This window comes from Patella vulgata, chromosome 5 (genome assembly GCF_932274485.2).
Source record: "Patella vulgata chromosome 5, xgPatVulg1.2, whole genome shotgun sequence".
NCBI lineage: Eukaryota > Metazoa > Mollusca > Gastropoda > Patellidae > Patella > Patella vulgata.
Genome location: NC_065883.2, coordinates 29789914 through 29811522, shown reverse-complemented (window position 1 = coordinate 29811522; position 21609 = coordinate 29789914). Strand labels below are relative to the sequence as shown.

Here is a 21609-nt window from a genome sequence, read left to right as displayed (position 1 = left end):
TCAAATACCATTTATCATTCGTGCACGCACATGAATAATTAATATACAATCGATCATAATTAATTCAATTAACAAACAATGGCGTATTTTGTTTGTTCATATGCTCCATATGCGGCCTTTGTTTTTATATGTGGCGGCAATAGGTTTTATTATCTTTCACTCTCACTCTTTATGTTTTATTACTTTTAGATTATTATTTATCTAAGGTAGCCTTTAATTAACCATCTACCGAACTGTTAAGATGGCCGATATGGGGTTTTAAGGGGCTGGTTTAAGGGTCGAGTTCAATCTGTCACCCCTTAATTAAAGGTCCCGTTATGTCTTTGCCTGTTAAAGACAATATTGCATGCTAATAATTGGTCTAATTGCTGGCGCGTTACCGGCACTGGTAAAGGCAACATTGCGTGTGTGTACGCACCTGCATCATAGTCTCACCTTACCCTCGGAGGTCATCCGAGAACTCTTGGGATCACTTGATATCTGACCTCTTAACAATTATCGTCGACTTAAATCTCAAATCCGTCCATTTCAAATCTAAAGCAAGCACTACTGTGTTCATAATAGACTTGCCATGCCAGAAGACCTATTGGCCGGGCATTATCTCTATAAACTATTCTGCAGCAAATTTTGAAGAATTCAAACTTTTTTATTTGATTTTGCATAGATTAAGAAACATAAGCAGTATCAGTAAAACATGATTAAAACGGACACAAAAAATTCCTACCATTTACTGCAATATTTACTATACTTCTTCACACACATTGGATTAATATTTCCGAAAACATTTGATATATCGACTTCAATATTTCCATTAACCACGCTGGTTCCTTAGCCCGTATCGTTAAATCCCTTATTTTCTTTATATTAATGATACAATAAATATTCACAGCGTTTATTATTTTTAATCTGGATCTTAATTCTTGGGATTTTAATCAGCAGGTCGACTAATTACCTGTTATTTGTAAGCCTTTGATGGTGCCGGTTGTAACAGGTGGTTATTAAGCCAAGCAATGACCACATCTGATTAAATTACAGATTTTCCATATTTCATCTAGTTCTTTGTTTGCTTCAGTTCAACCAGGAGTAGCCGGCCGAACAATAGCCACCATCGCATCGCGACTAGCGTGACTTTGGAGAGCAGTTCGCACAGATTTTGCTGTCAAGTGTATTTGTAAAATTCATATCAAAATAAAAAGAATTACCTGTACGACACCAACTGTACCCTATTTGTTTTCTTTTGGAGGAGGGGGTGGGGTGTAATCGGATTTGCGGGGTGCTATGTTTTGACCTGATGAAATACATCGAGTTTTATTCGTAAAGTTTCATAATTTGATTTACAGATTACATGACCCATGTCAGGGTTCATCGTTGTTTTATAAATACAGTGGAGGTCCGCGCCTTGAATTCTTACGACCCTAATATGGATGCAGAGGTCCTCGATATTTGTCAATTAATTCCGAGGGGCCACGAGTAGAAATTACTTGGAATCACTGATTTATACCAGTAGCTTGTTATACCAGGTCTCAGACTAGTATATATCTTCCCCAATTCCGTCAATGTTAAAATGCCATGCAAAAGAGAGGGGGGCGTAAGGGGAATTGCTATAATATATAGACGCACTACAAACCCAATATATATCAATAATAAAAAGTCTGCTCTGTGAGCATGTGAGAACTATCCTATAAAACCTTTCTTGAAAGGTTGTATCTTACGCCGGGTTTTTAAATTCTGTACGGTTTTTGCTAAATTAATATTCTACGGTAGATTGTTCCATAACAATAAGCAAAGAACTGTTAGCCAATTGAAAGCTTTATTAAAAGTTTAGCACTTATAAATTATGAACGAATTACAAAACTACCTACTTCAAATTTAACAAGACTTGCTTTAATTGAAAATCAAGAGATGCATGCAGACGGAAGATATAGCTGGTTTTCATTTATTAAAAATTGTGAATTTATAAAATCAAATATAGGTTTAAAATCGTATTACAATAATTTATTGTCCAAAAAAATAAATAATAACAAAAGCCTAGATGGAACTTCCTATAAGTAATACATGTATATAAAAAATGATATAAATTATGAAAATTATTTAGATGCGATAAGAAATCGACAACACAGAAAAGCACTAACAAATCTAAGAATAAGCGCACACAAATTGAAAATTGAAACATGGAGATATTTAAACGATCGGTTGTGTAATATATGTCAGGAGGTTGAAGACGGTGTTCATTTGATAACAAATTGCAAAATACATGACGAAAAAAGAAAAGAACTGTTCAGATTAATTCTAGTTCGCGAACCAAATTTTTATAAACTGAATGATTTACAACAATTTAAAATACTAATGATGAATAAAAATATAGAAATTTTAAAATGTTTAGGAGCTTTTGTATACAATTCGTTTATATGTCTTTGTAAAGTTTTGTAACTTTGTATAATTATGTACATGTTTGTATCCTTTGTTTGTTTCATGTATATTTCTATTATTTTTATAAAGTTTCTTGTTCTATAGTATTTGGTTTTGAGATCTCGGAGTTCTGGGTGGTGCATATTTATGCAGTAATTGACAATAGTAAAATTGGGCTAGGTCTCAAAAATATTAATTTTGTAGCTGTCCATAGGAGAGTTTTCTATTCTGTTCTTGATTTTATATGAAGCCAGTGGAGTTTCTGTGGTATTGGTGTAATATAATCAAATTAACGAATCCTGAAGATGATCCGGGTAGCTGAGTTCTGGATGGGTTGTAGTTGATCTTGTGATCTTGGTAGGATGCTGCGATGTAATAATTAAGACGCGATATGACGAGGGACATTACAAGCATGGCTGCTGCTGATACGGTGAGAGGCATATTTGTTGCCGGACAAAACTAAGTTAAAAAATGATCCACATTGAGCTGCTGATGAAACCAAACGCCAATATTTTTGACAGTATAGGGTGGCTTTATGTTAGATTTTCCGATTTTCCGATTTTTCGATTTGAGGCTGACTTAGTTTTGAAGATTCGTTGGCAGTAAAAGCAGCATGGTGCTGGTTATCATGGGCGTACTGAGTGATCTCGTGTATTGAGGATTGGGTCGAGTACCGATTCCAGGGGTACTCGTCTCTGAAGAACTTCGGACTCAGACTTTGATTCGTTAATTGAGAGTCTCAGTCCGATCCTGTAGGTATGATCTGAAGCAACAGAGTGCTGTTTCGTTGGTACCAGGTGACTGTTGTAGATTCCTGGTAATGATGATGTGATGGGTGGTATCGAATGCAGAATTAGACTGCTGACATTACCATCATCTGCAACAAGGCGATTGTCACTAGTGACTGCTGTGCTATGACAAGTTCTGTAACCTGAATGGAATTCATCATAAAGGTTGTCCCGTTCCAAATTTGTTTAAATAACTTAGGAACGTGTCAAGCAGACATAGATGTGTTGATGATTTTGGTAATTACTGGCAGCAATTCATTTAGGTATTCAAGAAGCAGGTTTGTTTGATTAGAGCCAAGTTCACAGCTTTTAAGGGTGATTACCTTGATCAATGTCTGGACATCTTCAGAATCGAACAATTTTGAAATTTAGTTCTGGAAGTTCTGCTTCTGTTGCCAAGGTAGTGTGCAGCAAATTTAATTCTTCGGTTTTGTGTGTTTGTGCGTGTAGCACAAACCCACCCTATCCGGTTTTTTTAAAAGGTTTTCAAGGGTAGTGTTCTGAAATGATTAATGATTGAAGGGAGACAACTCTTGTTTTCTTTTGACTCTCTTTTTTTTGGAGTTAAAAAATGTTGTAAGAAGTTGAGTTGGCAGCCATATTTTGAAACCATGTGTTTTTCTTTGTAAAATCTTGTATAGTCAAGATGTGAGTACTGAGTATAGAAAGGCAACAGCCTTTAATAAACATGTTTCCTATATAATCGAGTATCGTTTCTATAATCCAAAACATGGTCCGACGAGACGGATACAGTTATGTCAGTCAATCTCTTGAGTTAAGTTCATGTGCCAGTCGACCTTATTATCTTAATCCTATAAAGTATTGACATTTATTATCATGTCTACGACCAGTAACGACGCAGACAGGCGTAGTGATGTGGCCAAGAAAAACAAACGCATCAGAGGGGGACATAGGGCCTTTGTTACCCGAATTATTCAAAGTGTTCAAGAATTATTAGCCGAATTTGATGGATCTCCTTCTTCAGTTGAAAGTTTAGAAGGATACAGAATTTCTTTAACGGAAAAGAAAGTTGTTTTAGCATCTTACGATGAAAAAGTATTGGAAGATATTGAAGACGAAGATGAAGTGGGTAATGATATTTTTGAATCAAGTGAATTTGCGGACACTATTAATAGAACTTTATATAAAATCAAATTTTGTTTACATAAGAATGAGAAGGCCAGTGAAAAATTGAGTACCAGTATAGCTGATAATTCTGATTTGAGTAGCCCTAGTAATTCATTGAAAGAAACTTTTGTCTGTAAGACTAAATTGCCAAAATTGTGTTTGCCTAGATTTTCTGGTGATTCAAAGTTGTGGCAGCCTTTTTGGGATAGCTTCCAGGCTGCAGTAGATAATAACAGTGCCATTTCAAATGTTGAGAAATTTAATTATTTAAAGAGTCTGTTGGACGGACCGGCATCTTCTTGTGTAGCAGGTTTGTCCTTGATAGGCGAAAACTATGATGCAGCAATTCAGCTTTTAAAAGATAGGTTTGCAAATAAGCAAGTTATTATTTCTGGGCATATGGACGTTTTACTAAATTTACAATCTGTTACGAGTGGTTGTGAAGTTAAACATATTCGCAGATTATACGACACCATTGAGGTCCAGATACGAAGTCTAAAATCTATGGGTGTACAGTCTGAATCGTATGGTAATATTCTTATTCCTATTATCATGAATAAACTTCCTGAAGAGTTACGTTTATTTATTAGCCGTGGAGTTAAAGATTGGAGTGTGGACGAGGTCTTAGATATTTTAAAAACTGAACTTGAAGCTAGAGAGCGAGTCGATTTAATGCATAGTAATTCTACCAAGAAATCCGGGTATTCTTTGAACAACGTATACAGTCCTCAATCCAGATCGAACCGGGTTAATCCCTCAACAGCTTCAACTTTATTTTCGAGTAAAGATCAAAGACCTGTTCCGTACTGTGTGTTTTGTACTCAGCAACACCCATCTGTGAATTGCACTTCTGTTACCGACATTTCAGCTCGCAAATCTATTTTACGTCATAAAGCAAAGTGTTTTTTGTGTTTGCGCTCTGGACATGTGTTACGAAATTGTCCTAATCGTGACTATAAATGCTTTAACTGCGGAGAAAGACACAATAAAGCCATTTGTACTTATAGGCCTGAACAAAATTTAAGGCGGCCTAGTTATGTTAATAAAACTGAAACCGGACAACCGAGTCAAACTGTGACATCTAACATGACGTGTACAGATGATCAAAATTCTATTTTGTTACAAACTGCTGTAGGTTTTGTATGTGCTAATCATAATGATAATTCTAGGGGATTGTATAAGAACATTGTATTTGATTTGTGTAGTCAAAGAACATATGTTACTGATGAAACACGTAGATTGTTAAATTTAAGAACTGTGGGGCGTGAAAATTTACTTATTAAAACTTTTGGGGAGGAAACTCCTAAGTTACGATTATGTGATATTGTTCAATTTACTGTTGCAGGTGATGATGGTTTACATTTGTATGTTACAGCGCATTGTGTACCTTCTATATGCAATGCCATAAGCGACCAATTAACATGTAATGCTTTAGTAAAGTACCCTCATCTACGGGGTTTGAAATTAGCTAATCCATCTGGGCCTTCTGATTTTGCAGTAGATATATTAATCGGGGCAGATTTCTATTGGAATTTCTTTTGTGGCGAAACGAGACGGGGGGAGTTCCCTGGCCCGGTTGCAATGTTGACGAAACTTGGGTGGGTGCTGTCTGGCCCTGTAATTAATAATTCGAGTAGTGACCAATGTACTATTAATTTAAGTCATACGCATGTATTGCACGTTAGTTCTGTATCTGATGACAATTGTGATGTATCTTCAATTAAGTCTGAGTTGAATAAGTTTTGGGAGCTTGAATCTTTGGGTATTCGTAATGACGAATCTAGTGTTTTGTCAGATTTTAATGATAATATCACATTTGAGGGTAAAAGGTATGAAGTGAAGTTACCATTTAAAGAAAATCATCTTAAAATATCTGATAATTATTCTACGTGTGTTAAACGCTTATCATCTCTTTTGTATCGACTTAATAGTAAGCCGGATGTTCTTAAAGAATATGATAGAATAATTAATGAACAATTATCTGAAGGTATTATTGATATTGTAAATGATGATGATGTAATAATTAATTCTGGATCAATACATTATATTCCGCACAGAGAAGTTTTACGCTTAGATAAGGACACAACTAAGTTAAGAGTTGTGTATGATGCCTCGTGTAAAACAAGTGGACCTAGTCTTAATGAGTGTTTATACTCGGGCCCTTCTTTAAATCCGCTTATTTTCGATATTCTCCTTCGTTTTAGAATGAATTCCATCGCTCTGACTGCTGACATACAGAAGGCATTTTTGAACATTGCCATTTATAAAGAGCATCGAGACTTTCTTAGATTCTTATGGGTTGATGATCCATTTAGCGAGTCACCTAAAATTAAAGTGTTTAGATTTAATAGAGTGGTCTTTGGAGTGACTTCAAGTCCGTTCATTTTAAATGCAACCCTTCGTTATCACTTAAGTAATTCTATGGATGATAACTTTGAAATTTTGAATAATATTCTTAAGTCATTGTATGTTGATGATTTTGCTTCTGGGGCAGATAATGTAAACTCTGCTTATGATTTATGTAAATTAGTTAAATTATGTTTAAATCAGGGTGGATTCAATATGAGAAAATGGTGTAGTAATTCGCAAGTGTTAATGTCTATGCTGCATGAGTCCAGTGATTTTCCTGAAGTAGAATTTGATGTTAAGAAAATGGAGACTGATGTAATCGAAGACGATACAGGTTATAATGATTTTGTTCAGAATTCAAATTTTGATTGTAACAGTGTTTTAGGTCAAAAGTGGGATAATAGCGCTGATATGTTTCAATTCGAATTTGATAAAATTTTGTCAAGTATGATTGTTAATGCAACTTTAACTAAAAGACAGGTTCTTAGTACAACTGCGAAATTCTTTGATCCAGTTGGTTTAATATCACCTATTGTATTACTGTTTAAGCTATGTTTTCAAAAGTTGTGTGAAAATCCTTTAGACTGGGATGATCCGTTAGATAATAATTTTTGTGATTATTGGAATAATTTAGTGTCTAGCCTATCTGCTGTAAAGGCTTTGCACATTAACCGCTGTATTTGTTATGAACTACGGCAAGCGAATTCTATTCAATTTCATGTATTCGGTGACGCTTCCGAAAAGGCGTATGGTTCTTGTGTATATATCAGATGTGAACATTCAGATACTAAAGAAATACACTGTAATTTAATTGCCTCTAAAACGCGTGTGGCGCCTTTAAAGAAACAATCTATACCCAGACTTGAGCTACTAGCATGCTTAATATCTGTTAGACTAGCTGCATGTGTAAAAGAAGCTTTAAAGGACATCGTAGATGCGCCTGTATATTTTTGGTCTGATTCTCAAGTCGCGTTATCTTGGATTAAAAATACTACTCGTGAGTTTAAGCAGTTCGTGAATAATCGTGTGGTTGAAATTCGTGATTCTTCTGACGTTAGTAAATGGTCTTACTGCTCAACTAAAGAAAATCCTGCAGATGTTGCTTCACGTGGATGCAAGGCAGTAGAATTGGTAAACAATGATCTATGGTGGCATGGACCACCATACTTGCTAAGTTCGACAGAGAATTGGCCGAGGAACGTTGAAGAAACTTTGAGTGAACCATTTTATTCTGAAGTTAAGAAAGCAACTGTTTGTGTCGCAAATGTCGAAACTAATCACAATATCGAAAATATACTAGACGTTTCCCGCTATAGCAACTTTAATAGCCTACTAAGAGTGACTGCTTATGTTTTGCGTTTCGTGAAGAATAAAAGAGACAATGTACAAGTCCAAACAGATCAATTGTCCAAGGAAGAAATTAATTGTGCCGAAAATATCTGGTGCAGAGATATTCAACATAGTTTGAGTGGCCGTAAATTTGAGCAACAGAGGCTATCGCTTAATTTAAAACCTGATGACAATGGTATTTTGAGATGTTATGGTCGTATAGATAATTCTAATTTGCCGTTTGATGCCAAATTTCCTATTTTCCTACCAGATTCTCATCGTTTTACGAGTTTGATTATTGAAAAGTGTCACCGAGATGTGCATCATAATGGGACAGCAGAGACTTTAGTTCAGTTGCGCCAAAAGTTTTGGGTTTGTCGCGGACGACAAGTTGTTAAAGCTGTGATTACTAAATGTATTCCTTGTCGTAAAATGGAAGGTAAATCTTATGGAGTTCCGTTAGCGCCTCCTTTACCAGAATTTCGACTTTCTGACGATTTCGCTTTTACAAATATTGGAGTGGACTATGCTGGACCATTATACGTTAAAGACATTTATTCTAAGAGTGGAGAGATGAACAAGGTGTTCATAGTGTTGTATACTTGTGCGAGTAGTCGCGCGGTTCATTTAGATTTAGCAACGGACGCTAGTTCTTCCTCTTTTATTAGGAGTTTTCGACGTTTTATTGGAAGGCGTGGAGTACCAACTTTAGTGAATTCAGACAATGGATTGGTTTTCAAGAGTGCTGAACTTCGAGCCTTTACAAATAGTAGGAACATTAAATGGTGTTATAATATTGAACGATCCCCATGGTGGGGCGGATTTTTTGAGCGTATGGTGCGTTCAACTAAACGATGCCTGAAAAAAGCTTTAGGTAATGCTCATTTGTCGTATGAGGAGCTACTGACTTTATTAGTGGACATTGAAGGCGTTTTAAACTCGCGTCCTCTTACATATCTTAGCGATGATTGTATAGAACCCCTAACCCCTTCGCATTTAGTATTGGGGAGAAGGATATTGTCTGAACCGCTGTTTACTCCAAATCCTAAAGTAGTTGGTAATACCTCTTCAGAATTCTGCAAGCGCAAGAAATACTTGCAGACTGTTATAAATCATTATTGGTCAAGATGGCGGAATGACTATGTTACTCAATTACGCGAGCATCATCGTTCCAGAGTTAAAACAGGTCCTATCATACGTGAGGGTGATATTGTGCTAGTATTTGATGATAAAGTATCGCGCTTAAATTGGGAAATGGGTAGAGTTGATAGAATTTTACCAGGTCGTGATAATAACGTGCGATCCGCTGTTGTAAGAGTTCAGAACAAACAGGGCAAAATAATATTTATGAATCGACCTATACAGAAATTGTATCCAATAGAGTTGGTTAGAGATTAGTAGAGAATGTATCTTATTATTGATAAGTATTGGAGTACACAGTTAGAAATCAGTGTTATATATGTATTTACGAGTTTAGAATCTTAGTACATGTAACGAGTTTAGAATCTTAGTATTTGAGTATAGAATCTTATAGAGTAATGCATCTTAAAGAATAGTATCCAAGATATAGAGTTTTGTTATTAAGAGTTCAAATCTCAAGAATTATGTTAAATTTTAGTGTATTTTATTGACCTCGCGTCAATAAGGGGGGAGTGTGTTCTGAAATGATTAATGATTGAAGGGAGACAACTCTTGTTTTCTTTTGACTCTCTTTTTTTTGGAGTTAAAAAATGTTGTAAGAAGTTGAGTTGGCAGCCATATTTTGAAACCATGTGTTTTTCTTTGTAAAATCTTGTATAGTCAAGATGTGAGTACTGAGTATAGAAAGGCAACAGCCTTTAATAAACATGTTTCCTATATAATCGAGTATCGTTTCTATAATCCAAAACAGGTAGCATTTGGTGTGGACTGTTAAAGTCCTACAACTCATCGAGAACGAAGGTCCCCTGGCTTAACTGTGGTCTAAGGGAATTAACTTTTATTTAAAAACGGATACAGACCACAAAATCGTATTGATTTTTGTCTCTTTTCGTAACCTTTACTTTTTCAAAATTCTATACGTATGTTGTTTTCAAACTTCAGAAAGTAACCTGTCTTATTCATCCAAGGACAAACATTTTTTTGTTGTTTTATTAATATTACTGTATATTAATTAATTTTCTGGTGTCCAATCTACAAGTCACATTTCAGCGGCATTATATTATTATCTCACCAGCATTTCCATTCAAATCAGTATATTATATTAAATAAATTGCCGATCTAAAGGGCAAACAAAAGAATGAATGAATTAACCAACCAAACTCAATTTCTAAATCAATACGTGGTCCATTACAGTTGTTGTTGGGGTGTTGTTTTTTTTTTGGGGGGGGGGGGTGGAGGGGGGGGGGTCTAGAAAACAGCGGATGAATTTGGCAGACTCATAATGTTTAGAAAGTTAAAACTGATTTTACAACCAAGTTGAATTTCTAGAGTAAAGGGGCCCATTCCATTACTTGCTAGAAAATAGGGCAAATTTGGCAGAAGGAAAATGTTTAGAAAGTTAAACATGCATTATGTAAGAGCTAAATCTGTCTATTGCAGGTCTTTCTCTAGGCCATTCAAAAATGTTATATAAACTATTAATTAGACATTTATTAACATGACAAGACCATAATCAACACTCGATGCCATCTGATAGGTCCGATTTTCAACAGATTTGAATCCGATCTGCGGTTCAACTACGGTTGATGATTAACCGTAACAGTGTTTATTATCACAACAGCGGTAACAATGACAATCGAGACTACAGTGTTATTAAAAATGATAATTTCTCTGCTTTTAGTGGAGTAATTTGCCCATATTCCCTTTACATTATCTATTTTTAACTATTATAGCGAGAACTGTCAGCTCTTTATCTAATCTTCCATAATCCCGTTTTTATAAATCATTTAGGCCTGCAATAAAATTTCACATTGCGTAGACCCTATGACAGTAGTTTAAATTTACCCGGTTTGGTTAGCGCGTGCGCATTGTATCGTATAAGGTCTGTCATTGAGTCAACTGACGTGGTTTTGATTCCCCGATTGTACGTGATGGGATGAGCTGTGATGGAATGAGTTGTCTTGGTATGAGTTGTCTTTGAGATGAGTTGTCAGGTATTCGATCGCCTGCCCAACCTCGTGGGTTTTCTTCGGGTCCTCCGGTTTCCTCCCATTGCTAAAGACCCCTACACGCAAGTTAATTATTGAAGTACTAGCAGGATACCCGGCTTCGCTCGGGGGGTCATAACTCCGAAACCGGAAGTGGTAGACTAACGCCACCTGGCCTATGTTACTCCCCGGTCCGAGCTACCCCTATACCCCAAATTTCAGACTCGGGGCAGACCTAGTGTAGCTGCCAACCCCGAACAGACAGACAGACAGACAGACAGACAAACGACAGTCACAAATATTAGTATATAGATAAAAAAATTGACCTAGTTTGTGTCGAGTGGACGTTAAAACTCATTTCTCTCTTCTCTCTCGGGAGGTTGGATGACCGATTGGTTAGCACGTGCGCGCTGTATCATAAGGTCTGTCATTGAGTCAACGGGCGTGGTTTTGATTCCCCGATTTTACGTGACAAGGAGTAGGGTTGCCTGTCCAACCTCGTGGGTTTTCTGTATCATAAGGTCTGTTATTGTGTCAACGGGCGTGGTTTCGATTTCCTGTTTGTACGTGACAAGAAGTAGGGTGGTCTGTCCAACAGGGGCGGATTGGGGCCGGTTCGGGCTCCCGTGTCGGAGCGGCCACTTTTACTGACCGCGGAGCCCGGACGGGGGGCCGGGGGCTCTCCCCCTGGAAAATTTTGAAAAATGAACCCCAAATATGCAATTTGGTGGCATACCTGATTATAATCTCTGCCAAATATTGGAGTTTCGAACCATTGGCAGACGTTTCTGGCGTATCCCCATAAACAGGGTGCAGGTGACTTAATAATTAGTAAATTTGCGGGCGACAGTGTCGGGTGAATCCGATGAAATTTTCGGATGAAATTCGGAATCCCCATTGCAGGATTTCGAATTCCGGCCCGCACCCACCACACCCGGCCCAGCAAGTCTATTATACCAGCCCATTCCAGACTCCACTTGATGGCGTGGCGGCTCGTTAAAGCCACCGGCCATATACAACATGATCATCATCGCTCCATGGCGAGTCCAATACCCCCCCCCCCACCCATATAATGTTCAGCAGAAAAAAGTTTTTTTTTAGACGAATTCGACAAAATTATTTTTTTCATTTTTTGTCCGACCCTTCTGTCCAACCTCGTGGGTTTTCTCAGGGTCCAGCAGTTTCCTCCCACTGCTAAAGGCCCCTACGTACAAGCGATGTATTGAAATAAAATTGAACCATGTCGATGTTAGTCCCGAAATGACCTAGTTTGTATCGATTGGACGTTAAACCCCATATCTCTCTCTCTGACTCACAAATAAATGACGCCATGGTGGGCGGGGTGGGCGAAGTCGAGATGAACATTGGTCTAAGGGAAATAACTCTCATATAGAAACAGGAAGTGCTTACCTGTCGAAAATAAATATTTTTGTATTTTCATATAAATGTTGATTATTAATTAAGAAAATGGTTGATTTGGGGATTTAATACGTAGATAATAATTTGGCAAGAAGACGGATTAAATGATGTTGGATTTGGAGAAATGGATGACGATTCTAGAAGTAAAAAGAAGCCATTTTACGGAGCATTGAAATCGGGTATTATTTTCTGGAATATCTCAAATTTAAAATAGGCTTAGAGAGTTAGTTTATGAAATGAAATGAAATGAAATGAAATGGGATTTAACGTCCTACTGTTCTGCTCCTGACCGGGCAACTGAAGACTGGCATACGCCATGCAGTGTGCTATGAGGGGAATTTTTCCTGGACAGCGGCACAATAATAATAATTAGTAGGTATATGTCCTACTCTTATATCGAATTCCAGCTGCCAAGGGATCTTTTATGTGCACGCCAATGTGTAGGCCTACAGGGGACTTCAGTTTTTCGTCCCATCCGAACGACTATATTTTGGCCCTTGCTAGACCCTCTGTTCTTTACCACTGACAAATCTTGATGGACTTTCTCCGCCTAGCAACCGTCCGTGCCTCCCAGGCTTAGGTTACCCAAATGATAATACAAAATTTCACATTTACTTGGTCTGAGATGATATGATAAGGAGTACTGTGGATCGCCTACATGTAACTGTTACTGAGAGTAGAAAGTTGTACATTTCAAGTCAAGTTTACTCAGTGTTGGACTGCTGATTGATAGCCTACCGGTAGTGATTATATTAATTTAAAAAATGATAATAACTGATAAAATTTTATAAATGAATTAAATTATATACAAAACAAAATGAAACATTTTAATATAATAATCACTTGGAATTGTTGAAAAGTATGCCAACTGTATAAAAAAAACCCCATAAAATAACTAATCTTTAAAAGCAGCTAAATCTCTATTCTTTGGCACCTAGAAATGAATACTATACTATTGTAATATGAATGTATACAAACTGATTTACATACAATCGTTTCTGTTTTTACTGTAATTTCTAACCAGTTATGTTCAGCGAAATATGTGAAGAGTCGTTCCTAAAGGTCAGAGATCGTTCCTAAAGGTTCTAGGCATCTACATGTACAGTTGTTCATCAAAGTTAATAAGAAGTTCTCTTTTATTTTTATGTCATACAATTTTAATAAATAAACATAATTGAAGAGGGATTATTTGAATTTTGAAATATATTTCAATTATTTTTTTGTCTCTGAGTAATCGTCAGAACACATACTCTAGTGACATGCTTTACAGTTACATTCTGTGTATCCACTCTACACTAATCATTAACTAACTCAAGTGGGTTCTTAAAGTATTCAATTTCATTTGATCACGATAACCAAAGGTTGTATCCTTTTCTTTCAGCTGGTCGTGGACCGCACTCAGATTCCAGAATGTATGACAGAGACAGACGGCAATTAAAAGCTTATGATTTAAAACAACCTGATTATAATATTAAACCTCAGTACTTAATAGATGATAATGTGGAAAAATATGTCTACTTTGCGGGAGTGATTAATGATATCGCTCCTCACACAGATATCACAAACAGAACAGACGTCTTACGCATAATTGACAAAGGAAAACAACAAGGCAGTATCGTGTTGCATAGCACAAGAGATAAACTTGCTGTGTTTAGTCTCAGTGTAAATAATGTTAAACTTATTCCTTGCAGTAGTGAAGACCTACCAATTTATTTACGGATTCCAATGCAAGAAATTGCTGCTATTTGTTACATCAAGGATGATGGACAGCATATCCTTGCAATAAAACATGGGTCGACAGAGTTATGCCACTTGGCTGTTTTGTATTGTGAATCTAAACCTGCTGCAGAGGAGATTTGTGCCTTGGTTGACCAGTGCTTTCAACTGATTTACATGGATGCTGTGTTTAATATTATCGATACATCGAACGCTGGGGATAGTTCCCACAGTGATTCAACGGGTTCTGCCAATCAACTTCAACCTTCATTTATCACAACCTCACTACAGGAATTAAACATTTCAAGTCGTCAATCATCTATTAGACGAGTTGGGCGTCGAATTCCTAGCGAACCGAGTACAAGGGATAGCGATGGGAGTATTTCTAATGAGGAACTTTGCCGTGACTACATGATCAAACTGCATCAGAAGCTAAATGCAGAAGAACTGAGGACTTTTGCTTCGCTGCTACCAGAACTTTCATCAAAAACTCATTTTGGAGAATTTTGTGAGAAAGTTTTAGAACTTTATGGACCAGAGAGAAAATATCTTCTTTCTGAAATGAGTCCATTTATTCCTTCAGATAATTATCCACAATTCGAAGATTTTTTACGGAGAAATGGGCTTGCATTACCAGATAGTGGAACATTATCTAGTACTCACAGTAATCCTGTGATTTATTCGCGATCTGTAAGCGACATCTCAGGTAGTACAATTGCTAATGGAAACGAGAGTTTGGAGCATATTATGCGAATCATGTCAGATGTCCATCGTATGGATGAAAGTAACGACGTTGATATAAATCCAGATCATTTCATGCCTGGTATTGATTATAATTAAATTATTACAGGATCTACATGTACATGTATCATGTAATAATTAAGGCCATATTAAAAAAAAAATATGGTTCTCAGATAATCCTGTGTCATAAACAATACATCAAAATCTTTTTATTTTTCCAAAAAATAAAATAATCTCATTAATTAACGTACAGTAATCTTTTATCCTGATTATAGGAAATAGCTCTGTAAAAAATTTGAATGAGTCCAGAAATGTGGCATAGGCTCATTTATCAAGTACTCAACACTGATAAATATTAAGTACTGACAAACTTAAATGATACTGGATAATCATACATTCCTCTAAGCAACATGATAAGATACATGTATATGTAGTACCTTGAAATTTGATGTTGATGAGAAGTTATGTACATGTAGCCTTGACAAAATAAAAACACAAAAATAAATACCTCCCTCTCGCATTAGATTTTTGGTAAGGATTGTCTGAGAACCAAAATATTTATTTTGTACGGCCTAAATGTAAATGAATGGGCTATATAATAAATATACTGCTAAGTTAATATTCATTTGTGCTTACAAAAAAAATGATATGCTGTAAAATAACATTACTAATTAATGAAGTACGTGTATATTTAGAATTTTTGTTTTTCTATATACAAAATAATCACAGTATGGTATATATGTTTGTTCACTTTGGAATATTACAATACATAACTGAGGTACTGTAATTTGTTTTGTACATTGTATATTTTGTTTTATTCTTATAATTTTATAAAATCATCATATATTGTCACTAACAGTGCTTTGTTTTCTGTTATTTAAATATACATGTACACATACTATTTGAAATAAAATGAGTTACTGCACATGTATATTATTATTATTAACTATTTTATGATAAATTTTTATTGTTTCAAAGTGCTGATTGAAAGGGCATAATAATTCATTTGTAATATTTTTAAAATTTATATAAAAAGAGTATATTTTTTAGCTTATGATATATTTTATTATTGTACTGTATATTATAACTATGTGCCATACTTGCAATATTATTTTAGGATATAGGAGCTCCAGAAAAATTACATGGAGGGTATAGCTATGACTAATGCTGCCCCATCCTACCTTTTGTGAATTTAGGACCACAATTTTTTTTTTCCTATGGCTTTTAGAAATATAATGTACATGTATCATTTTTAGCCATATGGGCCAACAACCCCAAGGATTATGTCATCACATTTGGATTATTTTCCATTTTTTCCATTCATAGAAATTTCCCCACTTAAAATCACATGAAAATTGGTCTTGAGAGTCTCAAGTCGAGACCCAGAAATGTCCCCTCTTAAAAACACTTGAAAATGGGTCTCAAGTTGAGACCCAGAGAACGAGAAATTTCCCCACTTAAAAACATTTGAAAATGGGTCTCAAGAAATTTCCCCACTTAAAATAGTTGGAAAAAAAAACCCATTTAACTACAGAATATATTCTACATGCCCATGTTTTAGACATGTTCGGCCTTTCATCTGATTGGTAATTATTCGTGTAATGTTATCTTAATTTAAATAGAAAATATAACAGTGTATGTAAAACCAATCAAATATATTTCAGTGTTTTGATGATTTGTATCCCTAAAACTTGTTGCAGAGATTTGATACTCTTCAAGGCTTAGCTGATCAGGTGCAGAGAACATGGCATCAATAACAAATTTATTTGAACACTTTTACTAAAGATCATATTTAGAGTGGTTGATTTATTTATAATTTCGTCATTGGTGTTGGATTTTTTTGGTATATTTTCATAATAAATATTCACAAAATGACATTAGTAGAAGGTAGTAATTATTATTTATTTTATGTAATCATAATTAATTATCATGCCGCAAAGTTAAATTTCTGGGTTGACATTGTTCAAGACATATATACATGCAATTATATATGTAACAACTGCATTATGTGACCCAATCATTTAATGAATATATTTATAGCTAACTAAAGGGTGTGGTTTTATTACTCATGTTCAATTAATCAACCGTAACTAATACAGTCTGTAATTAGTTATGGATATCTTAATTAAAACTCAGCAAATTAAGACATAATTCATTGGTGTGCTTACATGTATACATGTACGTGTATGCTGTTAGTATTTATTAATGTTGTTAGTATATTTGTTAATGTCATCTGTAAGAAGTATATATACAAGGGTGTAATGTTGTTGCATACCATATTGATGGTAAAATTATTTATTTAACCAAGTTACTCATTTAGAAAGTTTGAAACCACCCAGACATTCTTAGCACTGCACTGACAGAAGTCACAGATGTGCTCTATATTATGAAAATCATAAGAAACAAATTTTCACCTAAATTGAATGTTGGAAGTTGAAGATTAGTATTAAAATAGTTTCCACAATGTTTAACCTGTCCTTACGTATAAATCATTAACGGTATTGTATCAAGGACTAGTGTTGATGACTGTTTCCCTCATACCCTCACAGTCGGCTTGTTAAATGAAATGGATATTACCGGTACTTCAGTTTGGGCATGAGTCGCATGACTGAAACTATTTCAATACCATATAATAAATGAAATATTTACAATGTCTGAAACTATTTCAATACTGTAAATATAATAAATAAAATATTTACAATGGCTAAGGTTCTCCTTTAAGTACCCCTGGTGATATGCATGTAGAATTGAATATTGTAAGTTGTGGGTTGAATATTTCACTTACAATATAGTTTTACTTAATATTTAGTGTAAAAACTTATTAGACAGATTATCTTGTTGACTAATGATCAAGTTAGCACCACAGATGTTTGTAAGATGGAAAATGTATTTTAAAAAAAAAACAACATTAAGTTGAGGATAATTATTGGGCCCAAAGTCTATTACCGGTAGGTTCAGATTCATATTTGCGATATTGTTAGGCAATTCAGTCTACAACGGTCATAAAAATATGATGGATTGATTTTCAAACAATAGCTATTAGTGGATATTAAGACTGGTTGACGGAAAGTAAAGCACTTTCTGCCAATGAAATCATCTGTTCTATGAAGGTGGTTCAATGTACCAGTCGTGACCATTGATCCCTTCTTTGTTAAACCTAAAAATGATGCCTTTACAGCTAAAACCATGGAATTAAGTACAATGTCAATGATCCTAGAGTAAAACTTATTTGTTCAGGTGGAGATGATATTGTAGAAAATTAAAGAAAAATGGAGATGGTATTATCTTGTTTCCTACCATTAGTAATTATTGTCCCTGAATTTGATTATCTCGCCTATAGAAACATAAAAGACATTAGGCCTAATACTTATGTAGCCTCAGCTTAATGTTATTTTTGAAAGAGATTCTACAAGCACTTATGGTTGTCACTTATGCTAATCTTTAGCTTTCTTCATAATTAACACAATGTAATTGCCTTATGTTATATTTAAAAAGTAAATTTATATCAAATTTTGTTATTGTTTTGGGATATTTTAAGGTTAGAATTAGAAATAAAAATATTGCTTTTAAAATTTGGATTGTAAGTTTTGCTTAATAAACATTTATACCATAGCATGCACTTTCCATTCTTGTGTCGTAAATTCCTTTTCTGGTGCATTACCAATATTTTAACAGAATAAATTCAAGAAGGAAAATGAAATGGGGTTTATTGTCCTACTTTTCTGCACCAACTTATCTAATGACGACAAACAGTTACAAGGTGCTGTGAGGGGATCAAGACTGGGATCGGTCCCATGACTTGCATAGATAACAGGCCTTGTGATCTACTGTGAGTGTAACTCACATGACCCTTGATTCACCCAATCAAATACATGTACAGATTCCATGAACCCACAGGTTAAACTAAATTCTCATTGATTTTAACCTTACACTAAAAAATACCCAAATGAGGATGTATTTGAAAACATATTTTCTGAACAAAAGGTCCAATGATATCCAAACAAAAAAGTGAGAAAAGGTTTTTAAATCCCTTGACATAGTCTCAATGTTTTTTATACGCCCACATTGTCTAGAGGCTAAAGTTAATATCCGATTGACTTTAAATTTATACACAATGTTTAAGGTCATGAGACGAAGAAGCCTATTGATTTTCAGCGATTTCTGATAATATCTTGTGGACGCTCTAGAGGCCAAAGTTAATATCCGATTGACTTTAAATTTATACATAGTGTTTAAGGTCATGAGACACAGGAGCCTATTGATTTTCAGCAATTTCCGATAATTACTGCCAGAGTTATGGCTCTTGATCACTTCAAAAAATCTTGTGGACGCTCTAGAGGCCAAAGTTAATATCCAATTGACTTTACGTTTATACACAGTGTTTAATGTCATAAGACGAGGAAGCCTATTGATTTTCAGCAGTTTCCGGCAATTACTGCCAGAGTTATGGCCCTTTATCACTTCAAAAAATCTTGTGGACGCTCTTAAGGTCAAAGTTAATATCCGATTGACTTTAGATTTATACACAGGGTTTAAGGTCATGAGACGAAGAAGCCTATTGATTTTCAGCGATTTCCAATAAATACTGCCAGAGTTATGGCCCTTGATCACTTCAAAAAATCTTGTGGACGCTCTAGAGGCCAAAGTTAATATCCAATTGACTTTACATTTATACACAGTGTTTAATGTCATAAGACGAGGAAGCCTATTGATTTTCAGCAGTTTCCGACAATTACTGCCAGAGTTATGGTCCTTTATCACTTTAAAAAATCTTGTGGACGCTCTTTAGGCCAAAGTTAATATCCGATTGACTTTAGATTTATACACAGGGTTTAAGGTCATGAGACGAAGAAGCCTATTGATTTTCAGCGATTTCCAATAAATACTGCCAGAGTTATGGCCCTTGATCACTTCAAAAAATCTTGTGGACACTCTAGAGGCCAAAGTTAATATCCAGTTGACTTTAAATTTATACACAGTGTTTAAGGTCATGAGACGAAGAAGCCTATAGATTTTCAGCGATTTCCGATAATTAATGCCAGAGTTATGGCCCTTGATCACTTCAAAAAATCTTGTGGACGCTCTAGAGGCCAAAGTTAATATCTGATTGACTTTAAATTCATACACTGTGTTTAAAGTCATGAGACGAATCCTATTGATTTTCAGTGATTTCCTATAATTACTGCCAGAGTTATGGTACTTGATCACTTCAAAATATCATGTGGATGCTCTAGAGGACAAAGTTAATATACGATTGACTTTAAATTTATACAGTGTTTAAGGTCTTGAGACAAACAAGTATACTGATTTTCAATGAATTTTGATAACTTTAACAGCTATATTCCATGATATTAAATGTTTCGTATACTAAACATTAGCATGGGACAGAACTTTATAAAAACCAGACAAATTCTAATGATTTTCTGATAATTACTTCATGAGATGCTACTCTTAATCAGATTTTAGTGTATTATAAATTTTTCATCACCAAAAGAAAGTAAAAATATGCGACAACTCTTGTTGACTGCCCAGACGATTTAGCTGCTGTGGGCGTATGTTTCGTTGCCTGGCAACCTATCTTTACATCTTGGTTGAAATGCAAGTATCATTTTTACATACCAACACTGAAATGTGGTCGCCCAGATATGTTTGACATTTATATGCATTATTCAGATTAGTAAGATGTGAATGCCTATCTAATTTCAACAATTTCTGATTAGTACATTTAGAGTTATGGCCCTTGTTACTTTGCAGAATCTTGTGTAACCTCTAATAATGATACAATTTATCATCTGATATTTTGATAGGCTTTGTTCAGACCAGTGGAATGGACAATCCTATCAAATTCCTGATTACTTATGGAGTTAATGCTGTCATTGATTTTTTTCGTGCCAATAATATTATACACTTTACTTGACTATACAGAATTTGCTTTTATTTACCCATGAATTCACAATGCAAAAAAACTGTATAAATTTAAAGTCAATCAGATATTAACTTTGAAATATGTTGTTGACACTCTAGAGGCTAAAGTTAATATCTGATTGATTTTAAATTTATAGACAGAGTTTAAGGTCATGAGATGAAGGAACCTATTGATTTTCAACGATTTGATATATATTGTTTAAGGTCATAAGACAAACAATCGAATCAAATTCTAATGTTTTCTGACTTCATGCTTATTACTCGTAATCAGATTTTCATGTGTTGTAAATGTTCTCATTACTGACAAAAGAAAAATAAATATGTGACAACACTTGTTGACTGCCTAGACAACTTACCTGCTGTGATGACCCATGTTTCGTTGCCTGGCAACCTATTTTTCATAATTAGGGGACTGTCTCTAAATATAACATTCTTATAGTAAACCAGCATACTTTCAAATGTTATGTTTAGATGCTAAATTTGTTTAGATTCAAATTTTACTTGTCTAAACGATTATTTAAGGGATTCAAATTTTACTTGTCTAAACGATTATTTAAGGGTTATTTAAGGGTTTCGGTAACTCTTAACCCTTTTCTTAATCTTTTAGATAAAATCTTACTTCTATTTAGACAACTTGACCAGTGACAACAATGACCCTTTAAAAATAACCAACAACC

At 35.0% G+C, this 21609-nt stretch overlaps 2 protein-coding genes across 2 annotated transcripts; both read left to right on the top strand.

Annotated features, from left to right (window-relative positions):
• The first annotated feature begins 5201 nt into the window (after positions 1 to 5201).
• LOC130012812 (uncharacterized) lies at positions 5202 to 9462 on the top strand. Its single transcript, XM_056100753.1, has 2 exons — positions 5202 to 6312; positions 8443 to 9462. The coding sequence occupies exons 1-2, from the start codon at positions 5412 to 5414 to the stop codon at positions 9399 to 9401; spliced, it is 1860 nt and encodes a 619-aa protein (XP_055956728.1). The 5' UTR covers positions 5202 to 5411; the 3' UTR covers positions 9402 to 9462.
• Positions 9463 to 12535: 3073 nt separating this feature from the next.
• Positions 12536 to 18619, top strand: LOC126820506 (cerebral cavernous malformations protein 2 homolog). Its single transcript, XM_050548534.2, has 2 exons — positions 12536 to 12729; positions 13932 to 18619. The coding sequence occupies exons 1-2, from the start codon at positions 12675 to 12677 to the stop codon at positions 15104 to 15106; spliced, it is 1230 nt and encodes a 409-aa protein (XP_050404491.1). The 5' UTR covers positions 12536 to 12674; the 3' UTR covers positions 15107 to 18619.
• The last annotated feature ends 2990 nt before the right edge of the window (positions 18620 to 21609 follow it).

What these genes read in the sequence shown, in the direction of transcription:
- LOC126820506 (XM_050548534.2), top strand. Translation starts at nt 12,675, where the DNA reads ATGGATGACGATTCTAGAAGTAAAAAGAAGCCATTTTACGGAGCATTG. An exon ending in TTACGGAGCATTGAAATCGG is followed by an intron (nt 12,730 to 13,931) that starts GTATTATTTTCT and finishes CTTTTCTTTCAG; the next exon opens with CTGGTCGTGGACCGCACTCA.
- LOC130012812 (XM_056100753.1), top strand. Translation starts at nt 5,412, where the DNA reads ATGACGTGTACAGATGATCAAAATTCTATTTTGTTACAAACTGCTGTA. An exon ending in TAATGAACAATTATCTGAAG is followed by an intron (nt 6,313 to 8,442) that starts GTATTATTGATA and finishes GTAAAATGGAAG; the next exon opens with GTAAATCTTATGGAGTTCCG.